General features: G+C 36.0%; 1 protein-coding gene across 1 annotated transcript; it reads right to left on the minus strand.

Annotated features, from left to right (window-relative positions):
* Positions 1–4,168: 4,168 nt before the first annotated feature.
* LOC116192664 (protein PLANT CADMIUM RESISTANCE 8-like) lies at positions 4,169–7,372 on the minus strand. Its single transcript, XM_031521272.1, has 4 exons — positions 6,497–7,372; positions 5,498–5,569; positions 4,928–5,137; positions 4,169–4,411 (listed from the first exon to the last, which is right to left on the minus strand). Exons 1-4 carry the CDS (start codon positions 7,236–7,238, stop codon positions 4,323–4,325), a joined length of 1,113 nt encoding a protein of 370 aa, XP_031377132.1. The 5' UTR covers positions 7,239–7,372; the 3' UTR covers positions 4,169–4,322.
* Between the last annotated feature and the right edge of the window lie 17,791 nt (positions 7,373–25,163).

Below are 25,163 nucleotides of genomic sequence, written 5' to 3' on the forward strand. Positions count from 1 at the left end.
GTATGAAATGGGCCCTTTTACTACATGAATGGTACTCGGGAAACCTAAATAAATTGTGCAATGTGATCAGGGTTTATTTCTCAAGCCCTTGAGGTCCTTAGGATTGATTGGCATAGATTTCATGCATTGACGATTTGTTAAAAGGGTATTCAGCTATGTTTTTTTGTAGAAATGGACCATTTTTCACTCGAGAGATCAAGATGAGTTCCGAAAAACAGTCTGAAACCTATTCCCTGGTCCTGGTGACCTTTGGGTGTGTGCGGGCCTGTTTTTGGGTTCCGTTTATTTGTTCGTGGATTGGTCATCCCGAGACCCTACTAGGAAGGCGCTTGCGAATGTTCGGGGGTTCCCCGGCTTAAGCAAGAGACTTCTGAAATGCGCTCGGAGGCAGCATTGGTCATTTCGGTACCAAGAGGGATTTTTAGAGTTCCATATTGGATACCTTCGGACATTCCGGTGATTCGACGATGAATAGTATCACAATGCCGGCTTCTGTTGTTTTGGAGCTCGTTGCTTGTCTGCTCTTCTGATTGCTCCTCTTGTGCCTTTTTGGTGGTCCATGCCTCTTTTCTGTAGTCCATGTCCCTGGGCCCACTTGTTCGCTTCCGTCTGCCCGACCGTGAATAGTGACTCGGGCTTCGGTTGAGTGATCTCTGTTGGAGCCAGTGGGCCAAAACGGTGTGCTGACAAACACGGTAAATAAATTAAAAAATGACAAACCTTAGACAAATTACAGTATCGACAAGGCGTGCGGGATATAGGCCCGCATGAAACAGAACCCTTGAATTCAGAACTCCTGGTTCCGCAAAACCATATGCTTTCAGCAAACTAAGTGTATCTTTACCCCTAGACCTAGATAACTCATTGGCCTTCGGCCTCCGAGTCATAGATAGGTAGTGTTGACTTCTTCTCAATCGTGTCCGTCAAGCATTTCCTAGGAAGGTGGACACTTTCAAGCCATGCGATCAGCGCACACGCATGCGGGGCCCAACGAGACGTAATTCAAGTCTGTACATTAACTGATTAACGCGAAATTCACTGCAATTGCCCTTTTGTTATCACCAACACCCATTGACTAGCTGAGGAGGACCTTTTTGAAATGGGGTTCCTAAACTCTCCCTCCCTTTCACCTTCCATTTTTCCAATTCTTATTTGTTTATTTTTTTTGTTACAAAGGGGCCCAAAATCTAGTATAATGAAAGAAAAATCATAAATAACTAATAAAAGAACACAAATGTCCAATTAGGTATCGAATCTGTAACCTCTAGGTTAAGAGGCGAGGATATGCATCACTGCATTAAAAATTCTTATTTATTTATTATTTCAGCAAATCATATAAATCCTTCTCTATAACCAAAAATGCCAAAATTTAAAACGTTCTTTTTGAAGAAAAAACAAAATAAAAAATGGCACGTATGTACTTTTGTAATCATTAATAACGGTATGAAATACATCATTTGGAATCAGTTTAACAAAAAAAATACTTTTACTTATTAGCATGACGATAAATTTATTTTTTATTTTAGCAAATCATATAAATCCTTCCCTATAACCAAAAATGCCAATATTTAAAATGTTCTCTTTGAAGAAAAAAACAAAATAAAAAATGACGCGCATGCACTTTTGTTATCATTAATAACGGTATGAAATACATCATTTGGAATCATCAATTTAACAAATAAAAAAATTTACTTTTACTTTTTAGCATGACGTTAAATTTTAATATTTCTTTACAAATTAATAAATCCTCCTAACTTAAGTCACTATAATTTCAAGTATTAATTAATATATGCGAAATACTTTCACAAAAATTAAAGCACGAATGGGAAAATCCAGAGTCTAGCTATTTCCAAAATTTGGGGTAAATTTGTCAATTCATGTCTAATCATACCCATCCATCACCCAATTCCACATATTATTGCTATTTCGTCCGACAGAATCCTCCGGAAGCAAACCTAGACACAATGGTAGGTTGCGTAAATTTTAGCAACTTTATGGATAATTAACTGGCACCTACTGCTTAGGCACAATCGGGGAAATCTTTTTCGCAGGATTAATCATTTTCCTTTCACATTTCTCGCCCACTCTATTTATCAGTGTTATCAGAACCGGACCGGATGATGAACCGGAAGGGGTACGGGGCCATGGGTTTATGGGTCCAACCGGGGGTTCGATGGGTCGGACCGCTCGTTTATTTAAAATAAAATAAATATTCATATTATTAAAAAAATTATGATAATTAAGATAAAAGTATGATGATTTTAAAGAAATATAACAATAGTATAAGAAAGTATCTATATTTAATATTTCTTACTTCAAAATAAATATTTTATTTTAATAAGTACTTAAAAGTAGAGTTAAAAGAACAAAAAAGTGGTGGTGGCTTGGTTGGTAGTATGCTAATATGAAAAGCAAGAGGTCATGAGTTCAAATCCTTATACAACCAACCAATTTTTACATTAAATAGGAAACCCATAAAAACCCATAGAACCGGCCGGTTTAATGAAATTTTGCTTAAAACCGGCCGGTTCAATGGGTCCGGCGGTTCAAAGCTGCCATTTCGGTTTTTAGGCGAACCGGACCGGACTTGGTGCCGGTTCCCGGTCCGACCGGTCGAACCGGCCGGTCCGGTCCGGTTCTGATAACAATGCTATTTATTTCTCTCCTTAATCGTCTGGACTCTCGACTTCCATCTCTCTCTCTCTCTCTCTTTTTCGTTTCCGCCAACCTGTTTCTCACACTATAAAATAATTTTAGATCATTTTGTTTTTACTAAAATTCTGTTTCATTTCATATATTATAATCAATAAATTCTGAATCTATAGTCCATACTCTTCTTAATAGGAGAAGGGCTCTTTATGTGAAAATTTTGTTTCCCAAAATACCCATGCTTTTTATAATTCAATTTATAAGAGCGATTAAATGAAAGACATAATTATAAATCTTATATAAAAGAAAATATAGCGCAGTAACGTAAGTCTCTATTGGTAATCAAGATATTTTAGATTTGATACTTTTTGACGACCACCCATGCCCTTTTATTAATTATTAAAATTTTTATTCTATTTAACTAAATTCATAGCCTTCTTATATAACAAAAATAAAATATTATAAATTCAATGAAATAACTACTCACTTTAATTCTTTCCACCATTTTTACCCTCTCCCGCTTCACTTTCTCCCGTCTCCATTCCAACTGACGGCAGCGCAATACCCCATTTTTCTCCTAAAAGGGGATTTTAATGTTACAATCACAATTTTATAACAAATTAATCTTTTATTATATAAATCATGCAAATTTAGTCACCAGCAGGATAAAATGAAATAAAGCATCATGGTAACTTGATCAACGAAGTTTAATTAAACCTGGGCGCAGAGCAGGCATTCATCCAATATAATCAGAAGGCTAATGTTAATTTCTATCCATGCAAGTCCCATACATAGGATGTTATTCACAAATTAAAAGAAAAAAAGCAGTGGACACACAATACATATGATACTCTATAATTAAAAGATTGTAATGAACCACGTCTAGTGCGGGCTAAAAGTTTGTAATATTGCATTTGGTTTGTAAGTAACATTTTAAAATCAGATTTTGATTTTGAAAAAGAGTTGTATAAATGGTTATGTATGGGGCCATCATTTGACTTTGTATGAGTTATTTTGTTTTATTGTGGAAAAAAGTAATATAAATGGGACACACCATTTGACTTTGTATGAGTTATTTTGTTTTATTGTTGGTAGAATTAAGTTAAAGTGTGATTTTAAAATCACACTAACAAACCAAATAAAGCGAGTTTCCTAATTTTATTGAAGAAATTAAGACGGTCACAAAAGGTAAACACAAAGAATCAACGTGAATTGATTCCCCTTAAGTGAGATCTCGACTTCGAGTCTTGTGAGTACAAAAAATTTACTTGGGAAAGCTTTACCCCTTAGTGAGCTGATCCGGTTCGACTAGATTAGTTGGGACTCAATTGAATTTCTGAATATCAATCTTCAGACCGAAAATGTAAACACAAAGAGAAACAAGACAGACCAAGACAAAAGAAAATCTTATACGTTTCGAAATAAAAAAATAGAGACCTCTCAAAACCTACGGAGCCATGTGGAAGAAGTCAATATTGTAAAAGGGCAAATATTATTCTTGTTCATGAGTTGCATTTGACCCATATATCTCATAAGAAAAAAAAAAGTCATCAGTTACTTAAGAAGACCATTCATTATCGACGAATACATATATTATGGAACAAAAAGTTACTACCGAACTCTTATTATTGAATTCATCCAAAAAAAAAAAAGAAACTAGAATACTTCTAATTTTATCTATTCATAGATTGATTTGGGGGAGCATTCATGGTTAATTGCTGCTTCTGGTCGTGAACAATTCCAGCAATCACTCCTTGGTAACCTGTATGGAAATAATCATATGATGATATAAATTATCAAATAGATTAATTAATCAAATGACATTCAACAATGCATTGATCTCAAACTCATTCACTTCTTGTTATAATTGGAAATGTCCAAAGTTTCTGTATTCACTGAAGAAAAATACAAAACTTACCGATGTGCATAATCCTCGATAAAGGATACAATAATTTATTTTGACCTTTTTCATGAGAATGTGGTTAAGTTTAAACGTACGTGGAAATGAATGATTTTTTTCAATTATAAAGGAAGCTTATAGGTCTAATATGAAAATGAATAACTTTTTGAAAGTTGGTATTTATGGGAAATGGAGTTTTTGAAGCTTTACCCGTGCCCATCTCAAAATCCTGATGTTTTAAGTTCAACTCACCTCAGTGTATTTTTAAAAGTTGAACTCGCATATATGTCTCTCAATGTTTTAAAGCCATCTAATATTTTGCAAAATAGTTTAGTGTACAAAGGTTCATCTAAATGAAGTTTCTGTATAGATAAGCACCAAGGAAGGGATCGTAGCCACGATCATTAAGCTCCCGGAACTCCTGGCAAAGTGCACAGAGCGGGAAGAGCGTATGCGCGATTTTGTCCGTGACAGGCGTTTCAGCTAGCTGAAACGCCCCCCGCATCCTTCTTCGATACCTTACCCCGACATTCCAGTGGCATAACACCAAGAATAGGAAGAAATAGAGCAGTGCCCCCGTCAAGCAACCTGAGAAGAATATAATCAAAACAAGAGTTTCATATTTCTTCTGTTTTTTTTTTAATTTCTAATTACCCTTTCTAGCTAGGGGTTAACGACCCGAATTCGCTCGGCTCATAGTCAATTGTTAACAACGAGTTGTTAAGTGTATGCGACACACGATGGTGAGTATACTGAAACACTTACACCTTGCGAGGTGAGGATGGCAATGTTCAAAATTTATAATCTCATACAGCATATATAAGTATAATCGCTTACCAGAAAACATATAAATATATTCACCCAAAAGAAATATATATATATATATAATAGCCTTATATATATATATATATATATATATATGAGTTACAGGTCTGGGCATTTACTTACTTGTGCTACCGTTGTCCAAAATTTCAGCAATCTGGCCAAATGTCACACAAGGTGCTACCGTCGTTATTATTGCTGCCATGGAGATATATATGGTAAGCATTTCTACCAAATCAAATCAAACTATAAAAAAAAAGTGGCAGAGATTAATTGGCCTTGGACGACCGGAGTCAAACTGCAACAAATTGTTATAAGGTAGGTTCAATTTCTTTTCTTACATGTATTTTAAATAGATACACCATTAATTATAAGGCCTATATAGTTTTTTTTTTCCCTTTCTATAACAAAAAAGTCCATCGATCTATTAAGAAAAAGTAAAAAGATAAATAGAGCAAAACCAGAAGTCCTATTAGGAAAAATTCCAGAAGCCCTTAGCTGTGTACTATTGCACGACTCCCCTTCTGATTGCAGGTTCGAGCTCTTAAGCCGTATTTGAAATTCCTCCTTATTTATTCATTAAAACAACAGCATTCATATACATATATATATATATATGTATATGTATGTACTTATGTATGTATGTGTGTGTGTGTGTGTGTGTTCTCTTTGCCTAGCTATATGCCATTGGAATTTCTATGAAATAATTTCTTGTAGGGAAAGCGAGAATAAACTAAATAAAGAGTCTTGAAAAAAAAAAAGAAACATGTTAAAAATACAATTTATTTTTCGGGTGTGAACACTAATATCCGGAAGCTCAATTGAACCCTGATTAATCTAGTTAAGTCGGATCGACTCATTAAGGGGTAAAGCTCTCCCAGCGTAGATTTTCTGCATTCACAAGGATTCGAACCCAAGGAAAAAGAGTGTAGCGTAGTAACGTATGTTCTTGTATGGTAACTAAGAGGTTATAGGTTCAATACTCATATGGGACTACCCATGCCTATTTATTTAAATATTTAGAATTTTTATTTCATTATACTAGGTACATAAACCTCCTTTGTAACTGAAAAAAAAAATCATTTGTACAATCGATTTAAAAAATAATTAAATCGAAACACATACCATTTCTAGGATGCTGACAGCAATCAAAAAGGCCACTGGTCCATGGAACCCCAACAAATGGCACGATGATCACCTGCGGCTGCCCCTTTTGTGGCTGTTGATGCTTTACTGTTCCATTAGGCAGAACCTGCGGCACCGCTACCATCTGCGGGTTGGCTTGTGGTGGTGGCTGATCCGCCGGCACCATCTGGTTGTTCACTGGCAGCTCGTGTGGCGCAGGACCACGGAGTGGGAATTGGACAGCTGGCATCGACTCTATGTTGATTTCATCACGATGACCTTTAACTTGTTGCTGTCTGGGCTCAGGTGGCAGCGATGGGGAATAAAGCACGATCTGGTTGTCAGGCAACGGGCCAAGCCGGGTGGTTTCTGGCAGCACAAGTGGATGGGAAGGCACAGTTTGAGTAGACTGATCTATTCCGTCGTGCTGGGGTGGCGGGGATGTTGGCTTTGGAGATGGTGGTGAAGAACTTTCAGGTTGATCATCATGAATGGTGACGGTTGTATTTAGACTGGGTTGATGAGGAGATGGTGGACCTGGTGGTGGTGATGCACCTTGAGGTCGGTCATCATGGATACTTCGATCATGTTGATGAGTCGATGGAGGAGAAGTGGTGACCGGAGAGGTAGGGTCATTCTTGTGGTTTGGGGCGACAAGAAGCGGCAGCGGTGGAGCGCGGGATGACATGTCCTGTTGGTGGTTGGGGAAGGTGGATGGTTCTGTTGGCTCTAGCCTTCCCATACCTTGATGACTAGGCTTTTGGTACCCGATCAGTTAGGATGGTTGACAATGCAATTGCATATATATGGAACTAGCTATACATGTATATGACCATTGATAGGACTTCGGGTGGGAAATTCGATGAGGACATAGGAGGCCTGGGAATAATTTCAATTCGCCCCACCTACTTTGGGAGCAGTCTAAAAGTGCCCCATACACAAGTCTCGTCTCAAAATACCTTCGGGCTTCTTCTTATGACAACTCTACAAACGTAAAACTTTTCGCGTTTCTCTTTTAGTCATTCTCAACTTATCATCAGCCGAGCAATGTATCTACCAGCAAATCCTTTTCTTATGACTACCCGAGTGCTCTAGCCGACAAAATTAAATAACTGTTCTATAAAAATTATACTTGCTCTAAAAAAGTTATCCCATTTCTTTCCTACTTGATCTCTAACTTCCACAAAGCCTAAAGCTCATATTCTTTTAGCGAACGAGATTTTGCACTAAACATTTTATTAGTGGCTCAAAGCTGGCCTACATTTTCATGGAAAGTACACGCTGCAGCCGTTTGATTAATAAGATTTTTGAACCCAAAATTTCCTCCCTATCTAATTCAACCCTTATCGGTAACATTTTTTTATTATTCAAATTAAAAGTCGCGAAATGTAAAGAATAACGTTGCCGAACCGGAGCCTCCAAAACAAATATATTAATGAAATGTACGTCAATGTAGAAAGAACAAGAAAGTAGGAGACGAAGTCTCTGAAACTTATTTAGGAAAATTTTAGGCATAAAACATTTAGAAAATTCGTTGAATTTTGTCTCATTGTTGCTGGATTGTACTTTCCCTCGTGTTTTCCAGCTATTCCTATACTTCCTAGTAGGGGACATAAACACAACGTAACGAACCGATGGATCCAGCTGTTCATATTAAGAAAATTTCAAAGTCTGCTGCAGTGCTCATCCGGCCAATTCTAATTCTTAGTATAATCAATGATCGTCCAAATTTTTGCATCGTATACGCGCGTGCCTAATCTCTCTCTAACGGAGATCATTATTCACTAAATATGAATAATCTATCCTTTTAGGTTTTTAATTGGCTATCTATATGTATGTGTATATATCTCATAAATTTCATTTTTACTAGGGTCGTTCTCTTTGTCTTGTCTTCTTTCTTGGGAATTTGGAATGCACTTGGCAACTTATTCATGCTCTGATATGGACTCGACGAGATTGAACCGATTTGTGTGAATATGAATCAATCAATACATAATATGTTAAATTAGAAAAGTGAAATCGATAAAGATTTATTTGAGAACTCTCAACTCTTAGTGAATATTCGAAAACCCTCAACTCATCATTCATGGACCTTTAAAATTTTCATAGGAGAGTACTTCACTCAATTGAAACAATTAATAGAATTGAATTTGTTCTTTTTTACATTACTTTCTCCCATCATTTTCCATACACGGCTTTGTCTTTTCCATACATCGGACATTACTTCACTCAATTGAACCCTAATATTTTCTCTTTCATTTCTTCTTTTCTATATTACACAATTCTCCATGTCTCTCTTGATATTCCTCTGCCCGAAGTTAACATTTATAGTTTTTTTTTTCCTTTTTGCTTTATTTCCTTCATCTCCGGCTTCCACTTTTCACCTCCCCAACCGTGTATGCCGATGAATTTATTTCCCTTAAACACCAAAGTCCTCTTGATTAATTGAATCCAATTGTTTCGTCCATATCCAAATCATCGCCCTCCCCCCTCTGTATATTCATATCCAGAAATTATTTACCTCCATCAATTAGTTATAATTGTTCAAATATATCCTATCAGAGGAGGATGCAATTGCACGGTTTATTTGAGCTCCAAGGAGATAAAACTGAAGATTACATGAATAACCCATGCTTGGCTACTTGATGACCATGCTCACGTTAAGCATCTCCTCTTGGTGGCTCATCCGCAAGTGGTAAATCCTCATTTAATCTCTCGATTTCCGTTCAATAAAGTGGTACTAATTTCTGGATTTTCTTTATCATTGTGGCCACAGTTTTATTAGTTTTTATTTTTTTTCCTGCTTCACTATGCACTCCTCCATTTTTTAATTATATATATGTTTCTTCAAAATATAGTTCTTTTTGATAATTTATCAAGAATTTAGATAGACTTCGGTAGGCAAGTAGCAAAGCTAGAAGGTTAAGCAACTGTGGATAGATTATTGATAATTAACAAGACATGATTGTAGAGAGACAAATTACTTTGGGCAAAGAAAGAAGAAAGAATTGTGGGGTTTCTAAATCTTGGATAAGTTGGATTCATCTGTTCATGGAAAAAAGAAAGTTGGGCTTCTCCTTAATTTGCAGTTCACGTGCAAATGAAAGATGGAGCAAATGGCTGCAAACCGACTAGAATAGGCCCTGTCGGGCGTCCATGGAGAGCCACATTTCTCGAAAACTCTTTGCACTAGGATTGACTGGCCAAAACTTCTAAAAATGTGCATTTTTATTCAATAGGATGAAACAACTTAATAAAACCGAATGTCCACGCAATGTGCGGGTTATGCAATTGGTATATATATTGGTTCTTAGGAGTGTACTTCCATAAGAGCATTAATTAATGCACTAGGGCAAAGCCGCACTTTGATGCGGTAGCTCGATCACAACGCAGGGATAATATATATTTGTATTATTATTTTTAATATTATAATATTACAATTGTTTTTATTAAACACCATTATATTGTTTTTAGTACGAAATATTAGATCTCCTCCAAACCAAACGCTAATTCAACACTTTCAATTAGATTTAAATACAATACTTTAGTTTATTGAATAAAGCTTCCATGATTAGATCATACATGAAATATTAAAGATTTATATATATTTATATATTAACAAAATTTGAATATTAAAAATGTTACTAATTTGTAATTTTTAAGGTGGTGTTTTTCCTAAATTTCGCGATCCATTCTCCGTCTGCCACGAGGCGGCTTGATTGCCAAGCGTGCTAGGGTGCAGTCGTAAGAGTGCGTAGGGATGAAATCACCGGCTGTCTTCACCGATCTAATGTGTTGCACTACAGTCCCCGAGGTCTGTAGGACTAGATGATGACTGGATTTTTTATATGGTAATGTTGATCGGGTGATGATGATGGAAGTGATTTAGACGTTGTCACCGCTTCAAGGGTTAAGTTGTTTAGATTGTCCTAATGTATGCGCGATCAAATGCCCAAACTCAATCAATGGACGGCACGGAAACCATTCCTAAGATGGTGCAGCCTTGGATCCCTGAAGATACGTGGCGCGTGAATCCCGACCTCATAAAGTCAAGAGAAGCCTCGTCCAAGCCTGAAAGCCTAGACTGGAGTGGATGTTCGGTCTTCGCCCGGAAACGTAAAGTGCGGGTATTGAGTATGAGTAATGTCTAATGTCGGCTGGTATGAATATGTAAAGTGCGGGTATTGAGGTGCGGAAACGTAAGTGTAGTATTGAAAGGTGCAAGAAAGTAATGTACGGGAATGTAAATGTGCAGGAAAAGTAAAGATAATAAGAAATGTGCAGGTTGATTGATGTGTCGAACAATAAATGACCATTCTTGCTTTTATAGGCTAGGACCTCGGATAGCCTATTTAAGCAACATTCAATCTTATTACAATAAACAAGGAAAATGGAAGCTCACCATGGAAGATTAGGAGCATAATATTAGATATTATCTTTAGTTTAATAGTTTCACGAATGGGTTTAGTATTGGATTCCAAGGCCGAATAACACCATCGCTCATGACTTGAACCAATTCGACTCAACATCAAATTTTGTATCGCTATGTATCTTACAGGGGTATCCGAATTTTCGAAACAATGTACTCGCTTCCGCGCTTTAATTAATAATATGCATTATTCGGTAAAAAAAAAAAGGAAAATGAAAGCTTAAGGAAACTATTGATGGGCGCCACTTGTTTTGCTAATTCTAGTATAGGAAATTAATCAAATACTAGCAACAGTAATAAACTTGCTCCAGTGTCAATCTTGCCAGTCAAGTAATGTAAAATCCGAAAAAAATTTATATGATGAAAATCGATAAATACATATCAATTTCCATACATATGAGAAATATTCAGAAAATTACAAATTCGGCGGGATGAGTAAAAATCCCGATAAAATGCCACGATCCACCGCCTTTTCGACTTGTAAAACACTGAGAGAATATATTTGGAAGTGAGTTCGACGCTCAGTGAATAATCACAACTTAATCTAGCCGGATCATAGTACGAATTTAGTAATATCATAAAATATTATCGAGACCTCTAGAACTCAGATCATCTTGTGCCCCTTCCCAACTCCCGACCGCAGTGGCGGCTCCACACTGACAGCCTCTCCGTTCCAAGCAATCATTTCCTATTGCTCAGCTTACGACTGACTCGGGGATCCACATGACTCACCGGCTCCTATCAATCTCAATTACACAACTCAATACATCACTTCTCATTTCCAAATATCGTAATCGATTATATAAAAATACATGGATGATCCGTAACGTTGACATAATTATGATAATACAGTTCTAATAAACTCATTACAATCACCATAAAAATGCTAGTTTAAGAATATATTACTCACATTGACAAGTCCCCCAAACTTCAAACATCAAAAACTTAATGTTTTCTATGTCTAGAATTTTTCTCTTAATTTTCCCTCAATTTTCTCTCAAGGTCTCTCTCCGTAATGGTTTGGCAGCGAAAATGTAAGTAGCCGAGAAGAGGTGACGAAAGGCCATTTAAAAGAGAAGACTAAGGCGGTGGAAGTAGATCAACAATTAAAGTTCAAAGAATAAGCTTAACGAGAGGGGGACACCTGTAAAGCAATTTGAAGATTATCTAGTATCTCAGTGAAAACAAAAGTTATATAAATAATTACATTAAAAATAATTGTAACCAACAAATACTTCAAAAAAATATAAATATGAACATTCTGAGTTTGAATAAAAAATTGGGATGTTACCAGTAATATGTCTAAGCTCATCCATGCATCAACTAAGGAAAGAATCCGTAACTGCCATCCATGAGCTGCCCCAGACTGTCCTCAGCTGTCCTGAACAGGTGATACCGTGAATCTTGGGTCGGGTAGCGTCTTGGATTTCGGTTGCGAGTTGCCCTCCTTTGCTTGGGCCCCCGTTGCTTGATGCAATCAGTCATAAGCTACCCTATTAAGCCCAATTACGTCGATGAAGTCCATCTTGTAGGTCATGTGTTGCTCGAACTCTGCAATAATTGCTAAGTGCGTAAATTGAGTGTAAATAACACCCCTGCATGTCTAGCTGCGCGAGAGAAGTAATGTGAATGCCTCTCGACTTTAAAAGCCGTTATAACCCTCCCCGCTTTAAAAGCCGTCTCTCTCTCTCTCGGCTGAACACATACAAGCAGAGACACACTGATACAATCTTTTTTCCATCCTTCCCGGCTCTCTCTCTCGGGCAGCAGCAGGCACCTCTTCACACCATCTCTTTCACGCCGTCTCCTTGGCTGCTTCTTCTTCCTGATTCCTCTCTCTCTCTCTCTCTCGGTTCCAACATCCACACACAGACTTCCCTTCATTTTTTATTTTTCTTTTCCTGGATCATCATGATCATCCTCTTCTTCTGCCTCTGCTTTCCCGTCACCAGCAGCCTCCTTCTTCTCTTCCTCTTCTTCTTCCCTCTTGGTTCCATCACCATCAGCTCCTTCATTCTTCTCCTTTCCTTCCTCTCTCGACTTCACCACCTTCCTGAGCTCCTTGAGCTCGACTGTAGCTGCTCCTCCTTCCTCGATCTCCCGTTGTAACCTTTAGTTACTGTTCGAGGCACCTGAAACGCTTTGGAAGCTGCTCCCTATTGCTATTCTGCCGCTGTCCTTCCTTCCCTGGGCTGAGCCACGGTGTTCCTGCCTTCCCTGAGCCACTGTCCAGCCATTTCCTGTTTGTTCCTGCTGCCCCGACCTGCTCCTCCATCGAGCTGTTGCTGTCCAGGCCTCTCCGAGCTCCCGAGCTGCTGCCCCTTATCGTGATCCCCCAAGTTAAGCTGCTACTTCCTCCTTTCTTTTTCCCCCAAAAATCGCTATTGTGCTTTTGCTCCTTGTACTGCTGCTGTTGCGTGCAGCCTTTCCTCTTATGCAGGTTCCTGCCGCTGCTACTACTCCTCCCCAGGCTTCCTGCCGTTGCTGGATCACTGCTGCCCTTCTCCGAGTTCCCGAGTTGCAGCCACTGCTCGCCTGTGTCCTACCCGTTGCAGCTGCATCTTCGTCGCCGTTGTGGTGTCCTTGGGTAGCCCACGACGACCTTCTTTCGTGAGGAATCTTGAAACTCACGCGTTCCTCCCGGCAATGGCTCGGGAGAGGTATAAGACTCGAGCTTAGTGGCATACTTAGGTTCTTATTTTTCGGTTGATTTGATGTTTTAGTGGATGACGGTGATGAGACATGTATCTTGGTGGAACTAGCACTAATCGATCTAATAATTAAACCCGACTTTTGTTAATAGCAGGATTTTCAATGAAAACAAACCCACCCGAACACGAATTTGATATTTAAATGAGCGGACCTAAAATCGATTGATTGAAATGAGAATAAACCGTCATGAATTGAATTTCATGTATATTTGGCCTTAAGGGATAAAAATAAACTAACAACATTAAAACGGCCTAATTAATCACTTGAACTTAACATCGGTAAATTAAAACGTTGATGTGATCTTGTGCGACCATGTTCGTGTGTTTTGGAGTGTTCATTGCCATTTTTAATTAAAACCCCACACGAATTAGACCAATTACGTAAGCTCAGTCTAAAATCAGATTTAATTTAATACGAAATTGGGCTATTTAGGAGACGTAATTTCGTGACTTCACGTGAATCGGGGCAAAACCCGAAAATTTGAGCGCGATTGGAATGGGGAAAGCGGCTGTCTATCCACCCCAGACCCAATCGGACCTTTTGAACCCAAGTGGGTTTCTCAGGTCGGGTTAGGCCCATTGTGATGGCCCGACAGCCAACTAGAGCTTGGTTCAGTCTGTTTGGGCCTAGTTGGGCCAGTTTGGCCCGATTAAGGTCCATAGGGCCGCCCTGGGTCGCCTTTCCCATTTTCAAAATTAAATCGGATTTAAAATATTTTATCCTCTATCAAAACCCATTTTGTCACAATTTCAGTAATTAAATCCGATTTTTTGGTGCTGTGTCAAATTTACGGTGAGCACGAGATGGTATGGGCCCGCGTGTGTTAATCATGGCATTCGAATTATTTTTCCTTTTCTTTTATCTTTTTCCGCGCACTTTAGGTCAGGGAGAGGTATAAAAGAGAGAATTGAGCGTTTCATGTATTCGGGTCGGGTAGGTGAGAGTGAGAAAAATTCATCTCCTGTATTTCGATCAGAATTATAAGAATCCCCAACTTAACACGTGTGAAGTCCCGAGAGACACGAGAATTATGCTAAGTGGATTATTTCGATCATGAGAAAGGCGGACCATGAAAATGAGCCGGTTACACTTAGAATAATTCACTCAATTCAAGAGTAAAATTGGAAATCGAGAAGCATGTAGTCTAGGCTCACATTCAATGGGACTGAATATGTCATATCATAGAGAAATCTAAAGACACATGCTTAGTGTCGTTTCTAATATTTAGGCCAAATCATTTCTACATTTGTTAATTGGATTGGGCATAATCATTAGTAATCTTACATTCACCTGAGAGTGATGAGCAAGGCATATTACGCATTTGAACCACCCCTCTCGTGATTTGAAATCTTCCACTCAGCCTAATTCTCCCGTTTTTCCATTTTGGAGTCAAATCATGTGAGATGTGCGAAAACCTTAGTTACCCGGTAAACAAGCTAAAATACGACAGCCCATAGACGTGCTGAGTAACAATTTTTAGGCGATCGAGGAAATTCGGTCATAATAAGACTCCCGAACCTGTAACTTTATTTTCGAAAGACCATGACTTTAAACGAACCTAGGAGGTATAGTTATAATTCCTTGACTCGGACAACTTATGTGCCCTAGATCTTCGGATCTAAAATAGATAGTGGCGACTTCCATCTCATGCTTAATCACGCGTTTCCCTTTTCCTTTCGTCTCGAAGCGCCGGATCACCATCTGCACAGGGGTATTTAGCTATTTATTTACCATATTTGCAAAAATTCTCAGCGTTTTTTATATTCACGTGATAAAGTTAACATTTATTCATTCCATATAGTAAATAGTGTGCAAATGTTTAGATCCCATCACTCAAAGCAGCCGCTAGCCTCCTACTAATAGGTGATATTCCATGTCGTCTAATAGCTTCACATCTTCGGCCTCCTCCAGCAGCCTTGCCACTGCCCATCCGCCTCTTCGGACGACACTGTTGCTCCGGTAGACTACCTTCGACGCCAGTTTCAATATTTTTCTGAATTAAAATTCAATGAATAGTTCATTAATGTAAAAACCAGTCCCTTTGAATTGCTTACACGTGGAAGAATTGGATGTCGCCTAAGGAATGTTGGGGATGGACCTTGGAGATGGATCAGAGATGGTGTCGGTGACGATGAACACAAACTCTAAAATTTCATGTCGGAGATGGAGAAGAATCTTCGAAGTTGATCGGTGAAGAACTTGAGGCTTGAAATGCCGATCATGCTTTACAAGGAGAGTTATTTACCTCCACACAAAATTACTAGAGGATTGAATAATAAGTCTTTCTCGGAATACAACAAGCCTTAAGAATTCTCGATTAATAAACTCAGAGAAATCCTCAACACTCTCTCGGTTTTTCTAGAATTGTTTCGATTGATTGATCATATGACTTTTGGCACGAAAGCCTCTAATTATTTATATTAAATTGGCACCGTTGAGAAGAAAGACGTCACTATTTTAGGAATGTCCTACCAAGGAACCTTAAATTTTTATTTAATTTTATTTATTTACGCAAAAATAAAAACAATCGGCTCAAGAGGACTGCCTCACAAAGGCAACGGCATTTTGTGAATTTAATGGTGTTGATCAAACTAGAGAGTTGACCATTCCATGCCATTGCAAATAACTGTCGTCCCATTGAGTGGGTGCAACGGTCAAAAGATGGTTGACTGCGGTCAATGGTGTTCACCATTTTTTAAAAATAAAAAACATCGGTTCATCCACTGAGTACGGAACTTACCCCTAGTAATTTACCTAATAATTATAGCCTAATAAACTCGCAATCTAATATACTCTTTAATCCCCAACTGGATTGCTAATTTCGGAAAATAAGAAAAAAAATTTGCTTAATAGAAAATAAGAAATTACAATTGTGCATAAAGGAGTGGGATCATTAGATTTCAACTCTCTATTAGTGTAAACACTCAAAATACCAATAAAGTGATCTCTGATTAGCCACTCAAACCATCACTCTAAAGTCGATACCAGACTTGTCACACACACAACTGTTAAATAATTCGAGAAAAAGATTACTTTGTTTTAGCACCGTTTTGGCCATGTGCTCATCCCAATTTCATGAATATGTATGAGAGAAAACATAAATTATCGATTGAACCGACACCACTTCCTATTCATATAGTTGGAATCTACGATATACAATATCAATTCGTTAAGAGTTTTTATAACTCATCCTCTTGAATTATTAAGCACTAAATCCTAACTCTTACTGCCATTGTCATTCGGCAACTAGTTATTAACCCTTAAACCTTGAAAATAACTTTTGGCTTGAACGAGGTAGGGTTTTCATTGCCAATGATGCATTTAATTAAGAGATCTTAGACCCATCTTAGCCTCAGTACTCTTAACTAAATCACTTGACAAACATTTTGCCAATGGGTCCGCTAAGTTGTCAGTTGACCTAACATAGGTTACGGTTCTTATACAGTCCCAATTAACTAACAGACTCATATCTCAAACTTATATGTCTATACTTTCCATTGTATACCTTATTATACACTCGAGACATGGTAGATTCACTATCACAATATACGGATATGGTAGACATGGGTTGTGGACACAACTTTATATCTAATAAGAGATCTCTTAGTCATTTCGCTTCCCTACCGAGTGTTGCTAAGGCTATGAACTCAGCCTCCATCATTGAATATGAAATGCAAGTTTTTTCTTAGAGGCCCAACTATTGGCTCCACTTCCAATCGTATATATCCAACTTGGAGTTGATTTATTATCACTTAGACTTATAATCCAACTTGCATCTGAATACCCTTCTAATACCACAAAATAATCACCATTATATAATCCCAAGTTTTCGATCTTCCTAAAATAATCGAAAATCCTACAAATATGTTAGTGATATGCCCTAGATCTTGATTTATGTATTTGGATAATTTCTTTTATGGCAAAAAGTTTATTCTATTATTTGTATATTGTCTATGTTTATTAGAATAAAGTCCTTAAGATATTTTGAATGCTTAATTCTTAAGAGTTAAGAATATGAGTGATGAAGGAATTCGGTAAGAAAATTTTTAAACTTTTCACGATCGTAAGAGAATTAACTGGACATTATTTCTCCAAATAGATCGTCACCTCTGTCTATTTCCATGATTAGTATACAGATACTAATGAAGATGGAGTAGTGAGTCTCATGCTATTTGATAACTGTTATCATGATAGATATGTGGATACTTATATGATAAGTAGTCGAACGTGACGTGTAGATAATATTCATACGGTTATTTACTAATGTCAATGAATGTTGTCTGGATCGTATTAATGCATATAGTCCTTAGACCTGAAATGGAACGCTATCTCAAGTATAGGTAATTAGGATTTGCTACTGCTAATGTATTTGTGCTTAGCGTGAGTATTCGGCAGATAGTGGTCCTAGTTAGTTATACTTGGAGTTAGGTGTCTGATCAAGACGGGATTCACTAACCTGAGTAAACAGGGAAAATTTCCTATGGATATGAGTTTTATTCTGGATCGAGAAATCCTCGGCCGGGGTAGATAGACTTGAATAGAAAGGAGTTTTTGTTCAAGTGCTACGGATCTAAGAATGAAATTAGAGAGTCCATATGATCGGCTATAGAGTTTGGCATTTACCGTAGCTCTAGCTAGATCGGGATCTTGTAGTGAAAGGATTCAGTGCATGGTATATACGATCAGAGGTTCATCAGAATGTTCCAATTATGCATTCGTCATCTTTTGAATTGTCACGATATGCTGCTAGGTGTCACTCGTGAACTTTGGGAACCAAGGGCATTTTGGGAATTATGCTTTCGGTTACAGAAAGAGTTTCTGGTAGTATCAAATGAGTTGATACTATAATCCCATTTCCATTTGATGATGAACCTAGTTAGTCACACACATTGAGCGTGTCTAAACCGAGAAAAGAATTAATTCTAATTAAGGAAGTTAATTAGAAATTAATTATCGAACGAGGTTTGCAATGTGGTTGCGAGGGTGCTAGCACATCCTGAAGCCGAGTTCAATATCAAGAATAAATCTAATTAAGGAAATACGATAGTTTCCTTATTTGGAGAGTTTCTGTAAATAGATCGTCTATTGATGGAAACTCGTGTCAATGACTTATTTGATCTTTCTTTCTAACTATAAGGGCAAGTCATTGGATGACTTAAATTGTGAGGACTCATTTGTGATTTATTAATTAATTCGAATTAATTAATAATTGCATTTTAGTCCCTAGGGTAAGAATATAAATATATATATATATATGTTCTTACGGTTAACAAGAGAGGTTAATTAATCGAAAACCCTAATATTAGAAAGAGAGTAAGAGGAGAGACGGCTGCACAGTTGCTACCGTGAATTCCAAGGCTGATCGGAGTTATTCTCGAATCCGGTTCGGCGTTTCGGTGTTGTCCTTGACATTCTTGAAGAGATCTTTTCATTCCGTGATGATTCCGTTCGAGATTGGTGACCTAGATCGGAGTGTACGGGTCGAGAGGAGTCTAATCTCGGTGGAGACGTGCTCGTGTGGACGAGCTAAAGGCCGGACAATTGGACGGCTAATTTGATCGACTCGAATCAATAAGGTTAGTGAAAAGTTAGTAACTTTTCTTATGGATTCATTGTGTGATGTTATCTATTCGTTTAGAAGGCGATTCTTATGTCAAGATGTGATCTTGAAGTTTTTGATTAAACGAGTACGCGATAAAAAATTTGATTTTTACCGTAATTAAACTTTCCGCTGCGCACGTGCTCGGTTTTCTAACAAAATAGTCTTCCAATGATCAGCACTAGGCTTGCTCGTAAATCTCAACAATTTGCTCCAGCAAATGCAATGTTGGGTCTAGTACAATGTATTCCATACATTAGACTTCTTATTGCATTATTGTAATCCAATTACGCTATTAACCTACCTTAATTCTCAATGATCTTGAAATTCGGATCAGGTGAAGTGTTCGTATCCTTAATATGCAAATGTTTGAACTTCAACATTTTCTTAATATAGTGAGATTGACTCAGTGCAAAACCCCTTGTTTTTGCATCTTTATACCTAATATTGTATGAAACTCATTTAGATCCTTCATGTTAAATTTTGAGGTTAGATACTCTTTGGTTTTCCAAACACCTTCCAAGTTCGTCCTAAAGATCAACAAATCTTCCACAAAAAGATAAACAATTACACCGTTCTTATCGGTGAATTTGGAGTAAACACACTTATCCACACTATTGTGCAAAAATTCATTTAATAAGATTACCGACTCAAATTGTTCATGCTACTGCTTAGGCACTTGTTTTAATCTATATAATGGCTTAATTAATTTGCATATTTTTTTCTCATTTTCGGGAAGCATAAAACCTTCCAGTTGTTCCATGTAAATTTCTTCATTGAGATCACCATTCAAAAGAACGGTCTTAACATCCATTTGATGTATATGAAACTTGTAGATAGACGCAAGTGCCATTAGAACTCAAATATATGTCATCCTAGTCACTAACGTGTAGGTGTTATAATAATCTAAGCTTTCTTTTTGCCTAATATCATTTGGCCACTAATCCAACCTTGAATATATACGAACCAGAAGGGTTGTGCTTTCGATTTAACACCCACTTGCCCCTAATTGGCTTTGATCCTTGAGGGAGATCTACTAGAACTCAAGTATTGTTAGATATTATTGAGTCTATTTTATCATTTATCGCCTCTTTTCAAAATTTACATGGCAAAAAAATCAAAGTGCTTCGTACCAATAGAGGTGGTGAACATTTTTCTACCAATTTTAATATATTTTGTGAGGAGCAAGTGTAGTGCACCAATGTTCTGCATCATATACTCCGAAACAAAACAGTTTAGCGAAAAGGAAAAATCATACCTTAGTGGATATGGTTAATTCGATGTTGTCGATGCTAAACTTCCATATAGTTTATGGAGTAAGGCGCTATTGACTATGTGTCATGTATATAATAGAATACCATCAAGAAACTTTAAGGTCTCGCTATATGACTTTTGGAAAGGTAGAAAACTGACATTGGATTATTTTAAAGTGTAGGGTGTTTGGCCTATTGTAGAATTCCCGATGAAAGGAGGAACAAATTAAGATTGAGAGACATTAAGGGCGTATTCGTAGGATATGCTCAAAATTCTAAGGCTTATCAATTTTTTTAATTTAGTGTCAAATATGATAATTGAAATAATGGAAGTTATTTTCGTTGAAAATAAGTTTTTTCATAACTCAACGGATTCTGAACAAGTATTAAAACAATTGATTTTAAGTGATAGAACTAATAACTTAATAGATACTAAATTAGTGTCAGAAAATTTGATCTTAAGTGATTGAACAAAACGACGTCTTTGTGACTGTAAGATTACAAAACCGAGGAAAGATTCTTTGGTGAGTAGTTAAAAGGAATTATATCCCAGTTTTATTTCCTCATCAATGCCAAACATGTGTCGTTAAGGGATTCCGTAGAGAAAGGTTTCCATCACACCAATATATAGGCCATACACTAATCCATGGCGAGGCTACAACTTCTAAGGATTCGGTTTTGGGAAGTATCAATCTTAGGCGGATGACTTGTAAATCCCGACACAAATTTAGTTGGTGTTCAACCTCAACATTCATGGTAAATCTAGTTTTACGGTGAATGGTCAAAATGAGGTTGATACGTAAGGATGGGATTATACGGGGGCCAAAAAGGTGTGTAAGTATTCGATTCCTCTATAAAGAAAAGCATTGAAAAAATTCAATCACTTAAATACTAAGGATTAGAACATTTCGTTTGATAAATTAAGTGAGGGCTATCATAAGGCAAAGGTGTCGACTAGTGCATTTGAGGTTTTGTCGTTTACAAGAGGTTGTGCCTAAGCTCGATATTGTGTTTGCTATGGGCAAACTATTGAGATTATCAAGTAAACGTAGAAACAATCATTGGAAATGTTTGTGGTCTCATAGATTAGAATTACGCAATAAAATAAAATAAAATAAAAAATAGAAGTCATCATATTACGGAAAGGCTAAAGAGATGTCATGCGAGGTAATGTTGTGGCCACAATGTAGGTTACCATTTCCTTATGTTGTGATGAGGGTGTTCATCATGTCTCAAATATATTACTAAGTGTACTTTGATGATTTAGACATACTAATTTGAGACATGAGTTTAGAATGATAAGATGTGTGAGAATTTAGTGATCTCATCGACGAAAAGTTAGTTGAGTGATTGGTGTAGGTATTGATGCTAAAATAAAATAAAACCATTAATCACGTCATTGATAATGGAAACCTATCTCGTTCTAGTCAAAAACTCATTTTGAGGTTTAAGGGGTAATAATAAGTTATTGAATGAGAAATGTGCACTAAGAATCAGGATTTAATGCTTGAATTTAGTATGATGAGTTGATCACTCTTAATGGATATGTATTAGTTATCAAGAAATCCACCTATACGGATATGAAGTGGTGCTGCTTCAAATGAAAGTTTTTCTATAGGCTTTCTCTCTCGTACATGTTTATCACTATGGGATGAGTACGTGGCCATAACGATGCTAAAGTAAAGAAACTATTACTCAAACTTATTAACGGTTGTGTGTGTGACTTTTGCACGTCGATAATATTTTATTTTTTGGAATTGGCAATCTAATGGCGATTGTTAAGAAATTAGATTAAAAATTCAATGGGCATGTATTTTTCAATAAATTATTTAGTGTAATTCTCGTACTAAGTGGGTGAAATTGAAATTTCGATTTGAAATTTATTTTTTTCAAAAAATAAATAAATAGAGGCTCAAGTGCCCAAGATCAAAGAATTGACTAATCGAAACAATTCCAGAATATTGAGTGAAAGTAGGGTGTTATACGAGTTTGCTAATTGTATAATACATGAAGGCTTCGTTGTACCCCCGAAGAGATTCATCGAAACGCTTTAACAATTTTATATGGGGTGAATAACTCTTTTTGAAAAGTGTTCTACATGTCTCGAAACAATAATTCAACATCAAATATCGTGTTTGTCATCTTATTCAAGTCTGAGTTTAGGATCGACATCGTCTTCTTCGATCGTCTCCGAATTTCATCTTCTCCGAATCCAAATTCGGTTCCATCTTTATCTCCAAGCCATTCGCTCTAAGGTACAAGTTCTCAACAATGAAAGCAATATATCTGTCAATTTCCTCTTTTTTAAAATTTTTTTAAGAAAATTAGATTATCTCAGGTTACTTGACTAAATCTCTCTTTGCAGTGATTATATTACCTTTTCATAATTAAAAAAAATATATATTCAAAAGCCTACTTAGTAGAACAAGAGAATCATGATATATATTCTTTTTTATTTCCTTTTTATGAGTAAATGAAATGTGAAAAGGCAAGTTCTTTCTTTCTCAATTTAAAAAGATTATTAATTAATAATAGTAGAAAAAAGGACAGCTTCGGGCATTTAATTGAAAAAGATAATAACAATTTAAGTACTCAAACATCAGTTTACGCGATACTTAAGTACTGCATTCATTTGTTTTACATTCACTCATGACCATGTAATTTATAGGTTTTCAACTTTACCCGTAGACCTCTTAAATTGTTTTTTTTTTCCATTTAAATGTTTGGTCATTTTGTAATTCTTTATTACATTTTTTGAAATGCAAGAACTATAATCAGATTTGCCATGACACTTCGGCTTCACTAGGATCTTGTCGCACGGTAAGGATAAGTTGACTAAGTAATTCAATTCTACCACCCAACAAATCATAATATATCAAATTAGCTGAATTATGGCTGTTGTTTACTTTAAGCTAATCTCACAACCAAACACCGACTTACTCTTTAAGTTTTCCTTGCAAAGAAAAATAATTTCATAAACTATAGAAGTTTCTGCTTTTGCTTGCACTCTACTGTGGTTGATCTGGATAAATGGAAACAAATTATCTGCTCATTTTGTTATAACGCTATCACGATGTTGGAAAATCTCTACTTAGCGGTTTCGTCTTCTCTTTCTTTCATCTGCTCTTAACTTTGCTCCATTTTTAGGGATAAATCAAGTGTCTTGGGAGAGAATCTCTTCATAGCTGAAATTTGAGTTTGTTTTTATGCTTTCTAGGAAGGATTGGATCTTGCGAAGTGTAGGAGGTACATAGAAGGGCCAGACATTTTATATGCATTGGCTTATATTCATTTCAAATTACCTTGTTAATAAGCTATATAATACAATTTACTTCTCCCAAGTACCTCCCATTTATTAATGTCTTATTAAATATTTAATAATCATCTAGATTACCTTTAAACCTCCACACATAACATCTCTTATGCACTATTGCTTTCGGGCCTGTGAGCACACTCGATAATGGGATTAACAGTTCAAACCATTGTAGTCTTGCATTTTATAATTCAATAGTTACATCTGCTAGAATAAGAAGGGCTAAATTAAGTGCTAGCATCATCGAGGCTTGCAACATGCTTATATGAGCTAGATGATTTTAAAATTACCACAAATATGTTGAATTTTTATCTAAAAAATGTTTTGTATAATCATGTGTTTCTTCATTGCTAATATATAAAGAAAATGATGCTAAAAAAGGTATAAATAGTATCATGAGACATATAATCAAGCATAAAAATTATATATTGATATTAAAAGTACAAGTAATTTTAATAATTTTGATTAATAGTGGCTTAAATTATAAATATATACAATTAATTCATATTAACAAAATATTTATCAAATAAATAAATAATAAAATAAATATATTTGTTCTAAAAATTTATATACATATACATATATATAAACTTGAATTCAAGTGAATTAAATAATGGCCTAATTGTAAATATATATAATTAATTCACATTATCAAAATTATTTTTATCAAATAAATAAATAAATAATTTATATATATATATATAAAGTTGTATCCCCCCTATTAAACTCTATTAAATTGGGGTAGTATAGCAAATGTATTAATAAATTAATATGTTATATAGTAGTGGAATAATAATACTTATTATTGTAATTAAAGAAAATTTATACAAAATAAATATTAAAAAATAATTTTAATCACTTATTATTATTATTTTATAAGAAAATTTTATTTTATTATTAAATAAAAATACATAATTTTAAAAGTTGTATCTTAATCTATTAAATAGGGGTAGAATAATAAGTGTCTCCATTGAATAGGGATAGAATGGTAAATGTAATAATAATTTAGTACCTTATATAGAAATTGAATAATATTACCTATTATTATAATTGAAGAAAATATATAAAAAAGAAACATTAAAGAATAATTCTAGTAACTTATTGTTATTCTATGAGCAATTGTTATTTTATTATGGGTAAATTACAAAAAAAAACCGAAATTTTGTAAAATGTCTCAATTTTGTCCTAAATTTTGTTTTGTAACAAAAAAACCATAAGTTTTCTAAAATGTCTAAAAAATGATATCCGTTATAACTTTCGTCAATTTTTGCTGCTGATGGTGGGTCCCTTTAACAGTCCACGTAGGTCACACGTAGGCAAAAATTGACGGAAGTTATAACGGAGGTCATTTTTGAGACATT

Source organism: Punica granatum, chromosome 1 (genome assembly GCF_007655135.1).
Source record: "Punica granatum isolate Tunisia-2019 chromosome 1, ASM765513v2, whole genome shotgun sequence".
Classification (NCBI taxonomy): Eukaryota; Viridiplantae; Streptophyta; class Magnoliopsida; order Myrtales; family Lythraceae; genus Punica; species Punica granatum.